At 38.0% G+C, this 14,428-nt stretch overlaps 1 protein-coding gene across 2 annotated transcripts in view; it reads right to left on the bottom strand.

Annotated features, from left to right (window-relative positions):
• The window catches only part of KIAA1191 (KIAA1191 ortholog), a 32,329-nt gene that overhangs the window by 16,779 nt on the left and 1,122 nt on the right, over nt 1-14,428 (bottom strand). Inside the window, exons 2-5 of one of the 2 annotated variants that reach the window (XM_020998874.2) lie at nt 14,085-14,193; nt 13,205-13,288; nt 9,545-9,735; nt 7,371-7,488 (exon numbers count right to left, since the gene is read on the bottom strand). In XM_020998874.2, coding sequence (XP_020854533.1) covers nt 7,371-7,488; nt 9,545-9,735; nt 13,205-13,235 — 340 coding nt within the window. In that variant the 5' untranslated portion in view covers nt 13,236-13,288; nt 14,085-14,193. The remainder of the gene's footprint in view (nt 1-7,370; nt 7,489-9,544; nt 9,736-13,204; nt 13,289-14,084; nt 14,194-14,428) is intronic. The other variant, XM_020998875.2, reaches the window with a different exon arrangement.

Genomic DNA, 14,428 nt, shown 5'->3' with positions numbered 1-14,428 from the left:
TCATGCAAGGATTTCCAGGTTTTTCTGAAATCATCCTGCTTGTCATTTCTTATAGCACAATAATATTCCATCAAAATCGTATATTACAGCTTGTTCAGCCATTCCCCAACTGATGGGGATCCCCTAAATTTCCATTTCTTAGCCACCACAAAAAGAGCTGCTGTAAGTATTTTTGTACATATAGGTCCTTCCCCCCCTTTTTTAAATCTTTTTGGGATATAGACCTAACAGTGGCATTGCTGGATCAAAGTGCAATCATAGTTCGATTGCCCTTTGGGCATAGTTTCAAATCGCTCTCCAGAATGGTTAATCAGTTCACAAATCCACTAACAATGCATTAGCATCCCAGTTTTCCCACATCCCCTCCAACATTTATCATATTCCTTTTTTGTCATATTAGCCAATCTGATAGGTATGAGGTGGTACCTCAGAGCTGTTTTAATTTGCATTTCTCTAATCAACAGTGATTTAAAGCATTTTTTTCATGATTATAGATAGCTTTGATTTCTTTGTCTGAAAACTGCCTGTTCATATCCTTTGACCATTTATCAACTGGGGAATGGCTTGTATTCTCATAAATTTGACTCAGTTCTCTGTATATTTGAGAAATGAGGCCTTTATCAGAGATACTTGTTGCAAAATTTTCCTCCCAGTTTTCTGCTTTCCTTCTAATTTTGGTTGCATTGGTTTTGTCTGTGTAAACTCTTTAACTTTATATAATCAAAATTATCTATTTCATATTTCATAATGCTCTCTATATCTTGTTTGATCATAAATTCTTCCATTATCTGACACATAAACAATTCCATGCTCTCCTAATTTATTTATGGTATCACCCTTTATAGCTAAAATAAGTCATGTATCCATTTTGACCTTTTCTTGGCATACTATATGAGATGGTAGTCTATACCTAGTTTTTGCCTCAGTCACTTACTAGCTGTTTTCCTAACAGTTTTTGTCAAATAATGAGTTTTTGTTCCAACAGCTTAGATCTTTGGGTTTATCATATACTAGATTACTACACTCATATACTATAATGTATTGTGTACCTAATCAAATCCACTGATCCACCACTCTTATTTCTTCGCTAGTACCAGACTGTTTTGATAATTACCACTTTATAATACTTTTTGAGATCTGGTATAGCTAGGTTACCTTTCTTTACCATTTTTTTCCCCCATTTCCTCCACTGATATCCTTGACCTTTTGTTTTTCCAGATGAATTATTCTAGTTACATAAAATAATTTTTTGGTAGTTTGGTATGGCACTAAACAGAGTAATTTAGGTGATTATTGTTATTATATAGGCTCCACCTACCCATGAGCAATTAATATTTTTCCAGCTGTAATTTTGTAATTGTATAGTTTCTGGGTTTGTCTTGACAGGCAGACTCCCAAGTATTTTATAGGGTCTACAGTTATTTTAAATGGAATTTCTCTATCTCTTGCTGCTGGACTTTTTTGGTAATATAGAAATGCTGATGATTTATGTGGGTTTATTTTGTATCCTGCAACTTTGCTAAAGTTGTTAATTATTTCCACTAGTTTTTTAGTTAATTATCTAGGATTCTCTAAATATACCATCACAGCATCTGCAATCAGTGATAATTTTGTTTCCTCAATGCCTATTCTAATTCCTTCAATTTCTTCTTCTCTTATTGCTACAGCTAACATTTCCAGTACAATACTGAATAACAGAGGTGATAATGGGCATCCTTGTATCACCCCTGATATTATTTGGAAAGCTTCTAGCTTATCTCCATTATATAGATAATGCTTGCTGATGCTTTTAGATAGATACTACTTATTATTTTAAGGTAAACTCCATTTATTCCTATGTTGTTTAGTGCTTTTGATAGGAATGGGTGTTGTACTACAGTTGATCATTCTTTTTTTTTTTTGGTGAGGCAATCGGGGTTAAGTGACTTGCCCAGGGTCACACAGCTAGGAAGTGTCACAGCTGATCATTCTTAAGACATAAACTGTTCAAGTTCTTCTTTCAGTCGTTCAAAGTTGTTCATTTTTTCAAAGTTGTTATATCATTGTCCCTAAAACAATTCTTAGAGGCAGCCAGATGATGCAATGCTGGGCCTGAAGTCAGAAAGACCTGAGTTCAAATCCAGCCTCAGACACTTACTAGCTGTATGATCCTACATAAGTCACTTAACCTCTGTTTGCCCTGGTTTCCTAAACTGTAAAATAAGATAACAGCACCTACCTCCCAGGAGTGTTATAAAGATCAAACAGATAACTGCAAAGTGCTCAGCACCATGTCTGGCACAGAGTAGGCACCACATAAATGTTTATTCTCTGCTGCTTCTTCTGGTTTTGCTCACTTCTCTCTGCATCAGTTCATACAAATATTTCCAGATTTCTTTGCAACCGTTCCCCTTCTTCATTTCTTATAACACAATAGTATTTCATTACATTTATATAACAATTTGTTCAGCCATTTTCCCCACTGGTGGGCACCCCCTTTGTTTCCAGTTCTTTGCCATCACATAAGCAGTAGCTATAAATATTTTTGTACATATAGGATACACTTTCTTTGATCTCTTTAGGGTTAAAGTACTGGTAGTAGTACCACTGGGTCAAAGGGGATGCACATTTTAATAACTTTCATAGTTATTAAATAGTTCAAAATACTTTCCAGAATGGCTATGCCAAGTCACTGTTCCACCAACAGTATATTAACTTGCCTGTTTTCCCACAGCACCTCCAACATTTCTTATTCTCCTTTTTTGTCATCTTTGCCCAACTGACAAGGACGGATGGCAACATTAAAAAGAAAAATAACTCTGAAAGACAAAATCACTAACAGTTTTGCTGGAATTTTTTCCTCCTCTTTTGCTGTATTTGTTTGTTATATGAGATAGCTCTCTAGAAGGAAGAAGATACTAGAAGAAATTTAGATGACATAAAAACAAAAGATATCAATATTTTTAAAGGCATTTGATCAATGCAAAGATCAACCATGTTCCAGAGGATCTACAATGATGAACTCAAAGATGATGAACTGTAAAAAAAGATATAGACAACAGTCATGGCTTTTGTGTAGATTCACTGTGCTTATTTGTTATGAAAGTTCTTTTTCTTCCTTTCTCTCCACTTACAATACTTCCTCCACTCTCTCACCCCACGCCTGTCAATTTTACTTTTGTAACAGCTCTTGAATATGCCCCCTTTTCTCCAACAATACATCAATCTGGTACATAGTCCAATTGCTGGTTTGTCAGCCTGCCCCAAGTCTCCTCCCATTTCAGTTCATCCTCTACTCATCTGCCAAAAGTGATCTTCCTAAAACCTAGGTTTAACCATGTCACAGGGCATGCTACCTCCTCACCCTAACCCTAGTCAACAGATTCCAATGGCTCCCTATCTCCTCCATCCTCATATATAAAATCCTTTCTCTGGCATTCAAAGTCCTTTATAATCTGGCTCCTTTCTACCAGTCTTCTTAATTACTCAAACAAGACACTTCATCTCCTGCCACCAGGAATTTTCACCGACTGTCCCCATTGCCTGGAATGCTCTGTCTCCTCATCTCTACCTCTTGGCTTCCCTATCTTCTTTCAAGTCCCAGCTAAAATTCCACCTTCTACAGAAGTTAATTCTGATCTCCCTTAATTCTAGTGCCTTCCCTCTGTTGATTATTTCTAGTTTATCCTATATATAGTTTGTATATCATTGTTTATATGTTGTTTCTTCCACTAGACTGTGAGCTCCTTGAGAGTAAGGACTTATCTTTTAACTTTCTTTTTATCTCCAGAGCTTAAGACTGTGCCTGACACATAGTAGGTGCTGAATAAATGCTTATTAACTGAGTGACTAACTCTTTTTACTCTCTGTGCAACCCTGAAAAAATCCCTTTGCCCCTCAGGGTCTTTATTTCCAGATCTATAATATGAAGGGAGTGAAACAGATTATCTTCTAAGGTTTTCAGTTCAAAATCATGGTTCTAACATGTAAATAAATCTATCACCTACTACATGTTTTTCTCTATGTTGGAGTCAAACAACCAGGGTTCAACTCTTAACTATGACAGACACTGGCCATGTCACCATGAGCAAGTTACTACTGGGCCTCTGAGCAATTCCTTAAGACTCTGAAGTGTGGAAAAGTTAGTGACCTGAATCAGTGGAGAAAATTTCCATACCACTAGTTTTTTCCTAGATGGAATCACAGGTACAGTCCAAAAACAAAACCCTCCCCCCAAAAGCCAGGTACACACAATACTGTTAAATATATATGAAAACAAGAATATTTGATTTGATTAACAAGAGCAATTTCAGAAATGCAGCAGAACAATCTAATATATAGTTCTCAAAGTCAAGCATTTTAATACTTCAGGTACTAAGGATTTCTGTAACATTCCAAAATATAATATGAATAAGTTAGCTGTCATATTCAATAAGACTATGGCTAAAATCCAGGTCTTCCTGAAATATCCTGAAACACATTCTCCCAAAAGCAACGTGTAAGAGAAACTAGCCATCCTTTAGCCAACTGCCTCCAATATTTCAGCCAGGTTCAACACATCTGTATTCTCTATTAGACCAAATATTCCATGACATTAGCCATTAATATAGTTGGTATTCCCAGACTTGGAAGAACATACAATTAAGGCTGCTAAAGCACTAACTAGTCTTCCCATTTTGCAAACAAAACTCACTAAATCTGACTTTATTTTCACATAAGCTTCCTAATTGGTCATACCCCAACTTAATAACCAAGAACCACCTTTTTTTTCCTTTTAAACAGAGAAACACTGAGACTGTTATTTCAAACCTAGGAAACTCATGCTCATGGTAATGTGATGACTGATCCTGGACTATCCTTCTAAAAATTAAAACTCCTTTCACAGTATCTGGAGCCCCAATCTTTGATCTTCAATGAGCCACTTTTTTTCTTTGGGTCTCAGTTTTCTATTCTTCACAATGAGAGCACTGCACTAGATCAATGCTTTCCAAAGCAATTTGGTCACAAAGCACTTTTGTGCTTGAAATATAGCAATGGGAAGCAAGCACACATCCACAGTCAAATCCATGGGCCATCCAAGAAGCTGGTACATTATTATTTTAACTCTGGCTCCCTCTGAGAACAGGTACGATGAGGTTGGGGTTGTAGTATTTTACAATTTAGTACTTCACGTTCTAAGAGGCAGCTAGGTAACTCAGGGGATAGAGCACTGGGCCTGGAGTTAGGAAGACCCAAGGTCAAATTTGGCCTCAGACATTTACTACTGTGTGACCCTGGGCAAGTCACTTAAACCTCTGGCTGCCTTAAACCACAAGAGAAGGAAATGGCCGATGTCTTGGCCAAGATAACACGGACACATCAGCACGCTATGGTCCAATAACAACAACCTCACATTTCAGGGGACCGAGCTGTGTGGGTACACGCATATATACTATAACAGGGTTGGATTTTTTTTCATGGCTGGGCAAGGGCAGGTGGAGATTAACAGTACAGCTTGTCTAAAAACAACAGACCCAGTAGGACTGGGCGAAAAAGTTAGAGCAGAGGGTAACAATAAGAGGGAGACTAAAAGCCTAGGACAAAACACTCCAAGTCAGAGGGCCCTGCCAGCTAAGCTGGAAGAAGAGGCAAACCCTTCCAAATGGCTTGCTAGTGGTTCATTCAACTCCCTATATTCATGTTACAGAGGACAGCAAGGTTCTGTGGGAAAGAGTTTGAGAAATATTTGCCAAAACTTTTGTCATTCTAATCAAAGTACCATGGCATAGTAGAAAGAATACTGGAGTCACAAGACCTGGGTTCAAATCCAAGCTCTGCTATTTACTCCCTAAGAGGCTCTGGGGAAGTCACTTAACTTCAGATTCCTAGGCTATAAACTGCCAGGGTTAGACTGGATAAGCTCCAACACACTTTCAGCTCAAAATCCTATGACACTAAACTTCAGACAGTATATCAGTAATAATTAGCAATGTCTACTTTAACAATCACCGTACTGTATACCCATTTAGTTACCAAGGCAAACACTTCACGATGCCCACAGTAGAACCTTGTCTACTAGATACATACTATATATGCTATACTAAACTGCTACTGTTCTTCCACCAACACTGGAACAGCCTTCACAAGTTTACAAAACTAAGTAATCACTGATCTGCAAGGACTTTAGGCCTGAGTGTCAATGTGCATGATTTAAAAAGCCAACATGGCCTCTGAACACTTGATTTTAGCTCTTTAGATAATTTTTCAACCACTGCTGAGTCCTGTTATCATCCCGATGCTGGTTTCCTAAACCTGTTTAAACAAGTGTTTCTGACCTTGGAAAGAGACCAGAAAAATGACATTGTGCAAATCAGTGAGTGAAGCACTCCGATGTACCTTACTCCTGCTTCAAAAAAAAAAAACAGCTGACAAAGCTGTAAGTCAAGTCTATGCAAATAAACATCAAAAACAGAAGAGTGAAGTTCCTCAAGTTCCATTCCAATAATTTAATTGGCTTCTTGCAAGCAACCAGACCTACCCTCTGTAACTATCTTAATGAAAATATAAAAAGCAAGCCCTCTGGGCTTGAACTTCTTAAAAAGCTAAGACCTCCAACCAGGTTATACTGCCAAACCACAGATACATCAGTACGTACTCAGTGATTCATTAGCTTCAGTGTAAATCCAACTCCCCAACCACCAGCATGAGAACTAAATTTGAAGTCAGAAAAACTGGATCCAATCAACCCCAGGCTCCTTGCTTATATGTATTATGTCAAGCAAATTATTCCCCCTCCCTGTGCCTTAGTTTCCCAAATTATGAAATGAAAGGGTTAGGCTCCCTTCCAATTCTAAATCTCACAACCTCATGATTCAACTATTTATCTATGCCTAATAGACAAGTAAAGTGGCACAATTACAACATCTTTCTTTCTCCTAAAAGAAAAATTAAATTCAAATAAACATTTTCTAAAATTAGACATGCTGGCTAGACTGCAGAAACAAACACAAACATCTGAGTACATCAACTAAGATGCTAGAAACTAGCTTTAGGAGATGCTAACTCAAAGCCTACCTTCTACAGAATGTAACAGTTTCCTTACCATAACAACCAAATCAGGAAGGGCAAGCACTCAGCGGAATATTGAGGAACAGCACCTGAAGGCTAATTTCAGGTATTTTGACCTCCAACTACCACCCCCATTTCCCAACTCAACTCTTACAAAACATTAAGAGCAGCAGCAGCTAGGTGGCGCAGTGGATAGAGCTCTAGCCTTGGAGTCAGGAGGACCTGAATTCAAATCCAGCCTCAGACACTCGACACTTACTAGCTGTGAGACCTGGGCAAGTCACTTTACCTCAATTGCTTCACCAAAAAAAAAAACCCAAAAAACATTAAGAGCACTTGCTTACTTGTAATCAGAGAATTCATGATGACGTGTGTAGCTTTGGCCTTCACCACTGGGGCCTTGTTCATTTGGTCACTGGAAGCTGAGGGATTAATGGAGAAACTATTTTCTCCTTCCTCAACCTGTGCAGGAAGGGTGAGGAAACACTTTTGAAATGGACAGGGAAGAAAATTAAGTCACAAATTCTGTTCTCAAGGTTTACTAAAATGCACCCATTCTACTTCACAAGTACAAACACAAAAACAGAACCAGAAGGCGGTTTTAAACAAATGTATTACTATTTGTGTTCTGTTAAGATGTATATTTTTGAAAATGTAATTTTAAATTTTTATTTGTAAATTTACTATTTGGAATATTAGCACTTTAGAGATTTAAGTCAATTGTAAATATACACATACACATTCTGACTATGTTAAGTCCTATATCTTGAGAATAATTTCTAAAATTTTTGGAAATTAATTACAAGGAGGGTGAGAGAAGATATTGAGGAAATTATATCAATGGACAGTTTGCATTGTGGGCAGGTGGTAAGAAACAGCAAAAGATCAGCTAACTTGCCTACATCCAATGATTTAAAGAATTTTGAGAGAGGCCCACTGATTAGAAGAAACATAATTAGAAGCACATTACAGGCTTGGGTAACCCATAAAACCATATACCCAAACCATTAAGAACACTAATTCAGGTGAAGGACTTGATTAAAAAACTAATAGTAGAATGGGAATCAGAAAATTAGTTCCATGTCTGTCTCTCTATTAGGCAAAACCACCTAAGCCCATCTATAGAACAAGGAAGTTATACAAGGTGATATCTAAAATTCCTTCCAGCTCTTAAGTCCTATGGTCTTCTCATCCTTAAATGATAAACTTAAATGCAGACTGATGTCCACATTCTAAGTACCTGTCTCAATGCTCAAATCTTTGGGAAGAGTAGTAGGAAGAGAATAGTGGGCTGATTCTCTCCCTCTTTACAAACCTACAGAAGACAAAGATAAGGGGAGGAAAGGCAGAAAAGGGGGTAGCAGGTACTCCAAAGCAGTTCTTCTCAAAGGACTGAAGTTCAAGATGTCACCGCCAAACTGGGGGACTGCACACTGCATCTTCTTCTCCCTCCCCTCATATGCTCCATCAAGCCTTAACCTTGTCTTCAAAAGGCTTGATTTCTACTCAAGAAACAAAGAGGTAAGCTATCCTGACATATTTTTCTGCTCTGCTTTTTCTAAGTCTGGAAAAGCTTCCAGGGACCATGAAGGCAGCTAACATTCAGTAAACAGAAAGGGTTTCTGGTACTTTTAATGTCTTTGGCACAAAATTTGTTTAATCCAAAATAGCTCCCGTGTGGTCAGGTCAGATTCCAGTAGACACCTCCTTAGTCTAATTATTCACCATTGAAACGTAAATGAAACACTTGCCCAGGTTGAAAGCCACCTTTCTGGATTTAGCAAGAAAGCCTTATACAAAGCAAAGAAGAAATAGAAAGGAAAAAGCTAACCTGGAAGAGATGATAAAACCCCAGCTTCACCAAATGACTTTAGGAAAATGAGTCTTGCCCACACTCTTCAGCACCTCCCCATGGCTTACCAAGCAAAGTCCAAACTCCTCTGCCTAGCATTCAAGGTCATCCACAACTGGAACCACCTCACCTTTCTCAACCTTCTGAAATTACTCTTACCTCTTTGCAATAAGCTCCTACTACTTTCTAGTCCCTGAACATTACCTGTCCTCTATTCTTTATGCCTTTGCTCAAGCTTTGTCCTAAGCCTACAATGAGTGACTTTAATCCTTTTAACTTAAGTTCCCAGCCATTTTTACTTAAAGTTCACCATAAAGTCACTTCTTCCAGGAAGGCTTCCCTGATTTCCCATGTTTGAGACCAATCCCCACCCTCAGACCAAAGAGAATTTTGTTTTACACCTCTCTAACATACTCATGATGTGACACTGTATATTACAATGATGTGTATGAGTCATAGCCACCACACAGACTAGTAGCCCTAAAGGAGGGCTTCTTAACTAAACTCTGTATCTCCTATGCCTGGCAATGTTGTCCACACAGTAAGTGCTTAATGTTTGTCCTAAATGTTATGTCACTTCCCAATTGTCCTAGCCCTCAAATTTCTCCCATTCTTAAAAGGGTAGAGAGGTACTAAGATCTACACAAAACAACAGCTATTAAATACCTTGGAAAGCTGTTGGTACTTCCGATCTGGGATGACCGGCTTTTTCCACAGAACCTTACTGCACATGTCAGATGAAGGTGGAGTCATCGGTGTGGGATCCTCCAGGACATCATCATAACTGAATGCCCGACGATGCATTCCAATTGGCAAAGACATCTTGCCTAGAAGCCCACTTGTACTGTGCTCAATAGCTAAGAACAAAGACGTTCATAATGAGGAACACACATGGTAATACATCAGCTAGTGTACAGTCATATTCCATCTTGAAGAAGTTTAATATACTGATTATCCCTACCATCAAAGTAGAGGAAAGAAAAAACGGAAGATCAAAATGTTGCCATATCAAAGCAGCAGCACCAGAGTGTAAAGACCAGGGAGATGTAGAGGATTTACAGGAGCTGTGATACTACTTGAATATCCTAACACAAGTTACTTTTCCCTCTGTGGGCCCTTGGTTCCTCATCCATAAAATGAGAATTGGACTAGATGATCTTTAAGGTCTCTTTCAACCCTAAATCCTATGACCTTATATAACACATTGTCCACAAGAAAAACTTCTCAAAAGTCATTCTGTGGCAGGTGACATAAAATATTCTCATCAAAGATCACTGTACCCAAATGCAGGTGATTTCTCAAGCCACATTAGGAATTACTAAAAATTGACATTGGCTTTTGGTGAATATCTCCAATAAGTATTCAGCATCATCTGTATCAGAACCTTCTTCAAATATAACAGTGCACTGCCTAGTTTTAAGTATTCAGAATACATTTCAATACCATTCAAAGTTCACTTCCTTTGACAAAAGCTGTCACATTTCAGACTGATCCAACATAAACTGGTGGAATCTTTTCCTAGATTTGAACTTTGCAAGGCTGAGATTCAAGGCAACAATACTGTTACCTAATTCCAAAGTTGTTCCCAGCTGACAGCTTCCTCTTTCATGCTTGGGTAGGGTTTCAAATAAGTTTTCTAACCAGGGATACAAGGTTCATTTAATTAACTTGCTCTTTAAATTAAAACTGTTTGCTTTGACTCTAGATTAAAAGATGAATTTGCTTAACGCCTGGTTAACTTTGATCGTATACTGAACAAGACACACCTAGATACCCAACAGTAAGTATCTGGAAAGTGAACAGATTTCTAAGCATAGGATACCACTAGATTTTGTTTTTGTTTGTCAGCTAGCCAAACAGTTAACAATAATGCACTAAAAAATAATTTGATAAAACATTTGCTTTTCAGTCTACAGAACATAACTGTAGCAGTTATCAATCAGTAATCATAAGGGCTAGAAGAGAAATGCCTCAGTTTCTCTATGTCTAGGAGTAAGGGGGTAGGCCAAATGATCTTTAATATTCCTTCAGTTCTGACAAGCTTCAATTCTATGAAAACAGTATAAATTAGGATATACACAGAGGAAGTGGTCAATGAGGCAATTATGGGAATCAGTGACAAGACTGAAAAGCATGAAACCAGTCCAAGTTGACATCATCTAGAATTTTGAGCTGATTCCATACTAGGGAAATAATGCTCATGTAAAACAAAAGATTTGGACTAGATGGCCTCTAAGGTCCCTTCCAGCACTATGATATTATGATTGCTTTATTAGTTAAGCTTGGGAGCAAACTGTAAAAGACACTGCTCTATAACCCAAATGTTTATTTAACAGCCTTTGATACTACTTGACAATGCTGTCTTACTTGTTGTTCAGTCTTTTCAGTCGTGTATGAGTGTGTGAGTTTTTGTGATCTCATTCAGGGTTTTGTTGGCAAAGGTATTAGAATGGTTTGCCATTTCTTTCTCCAACTCATTTTACAGATAAAGAAACTGAGGCAAACGGTGAAGTGACTTGCCCAGAGTCACACAGTTAGTGAATGTCTGAGGCCAGATTTGAACTTAGGAAGATGAGTCTTCCTGACTTCAGGCCCAGCAAGTACTATTTACTGCACCACCTAGCAGCCCCATGCTATCTTATACTGAAGAATGATTAAAGTTAGCAGTAAAAGCACAACAATTAATTAGGTATTGTCCATATATATAGTACTGAATTCCCTTTAATATCTCTAGTGGCTCCCTATAACCTCCAAGATCAAATATAAAATTCTCTGTTTGGCATTCAAATATAGGCTCCCACCTATATTTCCAGTCTTCTTAAACCTTAGACCCCCAAAATACACACACACACACACACACACACACACACACACACACACACACACACTCTCTCTCTCTCTCTCTCTCTCTCTCTCTCTCTCTCTCTCTCTCTCTCTCTCTCATCCAGTGACATTGGAGTACTTGCTGTTCCTCTCACAAGACACTCCATTTCCCAAATGCATTTTCACTGATTGTCCTCCATGTCTGAAATTCTCTTCTTCTTCATCTCCACCTCCTGGCTTCCTTAAAGTCCTATCTAAATTCCTACTTTCTACAAGAATGCTTTCCCAATTCCCTCAAAGTTGTACCTCTCTTGTTTATTACTGACAATTTATTCTGCACATATCTGTGAGATTCTGGAGAGCAGGGACCGTTTTTTACCTTTCTTTGTATCCCCACTACTTAGCATAATACCTAGCATATAGCAGGCACTTAATTACATTTGCTGACTTGATAACAAAGGGAAATATGTTGACACTAGGGACCAAGAATTTAATTACTGGTCTAGTATAGATCCAGAAATTATAACAATGAAAAATCTAATCATCAACTAAAGTAGCTAATTCATAACCAATCAGAGCAGCATGAGTTTTTTCCCCCTGCCATCTTTAGGCCAAAAAAATGCATTTGTGAATTTGATCATCAATGACTATGTTTAATAATACTTATTTTAGAATAAACAAATACTATACTTCTAAATGAATCTTTATGGAACAAGTTTTGACAGCCACAAATCCTTAATTAGTTGACAAAAAATTCTCTTTCCCCCTCTCCCCATGTCAGATAAAACCTACAAGATCTCCCTACTAACCAATGCAAGGGCTTTAACTTAAAAGTTCACCTCACCGATCTTCCTGACTATGGATAGGAGTACTTCACAGCCTCTGCTCAAATCCAGATTATCCCTAATGACAGGACCAGCTTGTTCCAGTGTTCCCCATGCCTCATTACCTGTCAGTTCTCCCTCAGATCTGACCTCAGTCCTCACCAATGCTCATTCTGTGGTCAGACTCTCATAGCACACTAGCAAAGTACAAGCTCTCAGAGCCTGGGTTTCTCCCTTTTCTAAAGGGTATTGGCTTTCCTTAGATTTTCCTATAGCACCTAGTATAAATAATAGGCAAATAATATAAATTAAGGAAAGAAGGCTTCCTGGTTAGGTGGAAAATAACAGCTGAAAGTCAAGAACCTAGGTTCTAGAAGACTTCTGCTAGTCACTAGCTATATATTCTTATGCAGGTAATGCCCTGCCTGGGCCTCAGTTTCCCTATTTAAAAAAGGGGGATTCTAAGGTCCCCTCCTGCTATAATATTCTATGAGTCTGTGAGAGAATATAAATCAGGACAATCACTTTTCCTATGCATAGACAACTTTTAAATACCAAGGTTAAATCTAAAAATGGTTTACAAATAGAACTTTAGCTTCAAATGAAGTGATTCCTTCCATAATAACTTAAACAACTGAACAGATAAAAGTATGACTTTACTAGAAAAAACTGAATTTACCAGGCACATCTGGCTCTCTGGATGATGCCATGAAAGACTGTGATCCAGGTGTTTCTCTAGATAGATATCCAGAACTCTTATTCCCTGTCATCAAATAAAAATAAAGTGCATTTTCATATGCTGAAAGTTGGGAAAGCAAAAAATACTACAAAAATTACCATTGATACTTCTACAAATATAGTGAAGTTTGAGAAAAGCACAATGTAAAAACACCATTTATAGATAATTCCCTGAAAAAATGGTAAGACATCTACTAGAAATACTTGAAAGTCAAAGCCCTCTACTAAAGCCCTTCTTTGATGACTGATCATGGTAATAGTGCGACTCTTCAGTTAAGTAACACAAGCTATGGCAGACTGGTTTAGAGCTAATCAAAGCAATGTACTCATTCTGAAAGATCACCTCTCCCGAGGCCCACACCCTAAGACCTCTGGATTCTTAACCTTTTTTGTATCAACAGATCCCTCTGGCAATCTGGTTAAGCCTATGAATCTTTTCTCAGAATGTTTTAATTGGATAAGATACACAAAATCACAAAGAAAGCCAACTGCACGGGGATGCAATTATGGAAAGATTTAAAGTTTCAAATCCATGGACCTTATGAAATCTATCCATTAAGATATAGGTAACTCTACACTATTCCAGGCAGTACTGGTCCAGTGACTGACATCTGCTGCCCTGCCCAGATTAAGTTCAGAGAATTTTATCACCCATCCAGTTGGCTGTAAAGGCAATAAATTTTTTTGCCAAGGTTAACTCTTGGAGACCATCTCCCAGAGGAAACTATGGACCCTCGAACCCAGTCTAAGGCCTAACCTTATTGATTCCCCTTCACATTAAATTAGAATGATGTAAATAGTTAAAGAGAACATCTGCTTACCACGATGAAAGTTAGGCAGATAGGACAAAGATGTCAAAAGGAAACATTCTGCAGCTAGTGATGAACTAGCAAAGAGTCCCAAGCAGCTCTCATGCAGAGGTTCTACAGACTAGAATTAAGAAGCAAAGCAAAAGTCCTTTACCAAGTTCACTCACAAAAAAAAAGCCCCATTCTGACATCACACCCAAAAAACACATTCAATGACAACACTAGAGTTTCTGTTTACCTACGGTTACAAGAGTCTCTGAAAAGTGCTCTAACAGTTCCACCACAGAATCACTAAAACAGATGCTAAAAGAGAATTCACTGAATCTCAAAATAACCCAACTTTGGACTTAGCTATG

This window comes from Phascolarctos cinereus, unplaced genomic scaffold (genome assembly GCF_003287225.1).
Source record: "Phascolarctos cinereus isolate Bilbo 61053 unplaced genomic scaffold, phaCin_HiC Scaffold_2;HRSCAF=192, whole genome shotgun sequence".
NCBI lineage: Eukaryota > Metazoa > Chordata > Mammalia > Diprotodontia > Phascolarctidae > Phascolarctos > Phascolarctos cinereus.
The sequence above is the reverse complement of the archived record's forward strand: the minus strand, read 5'-3'. Positions and strand labels throughout refer to the sequence as shown.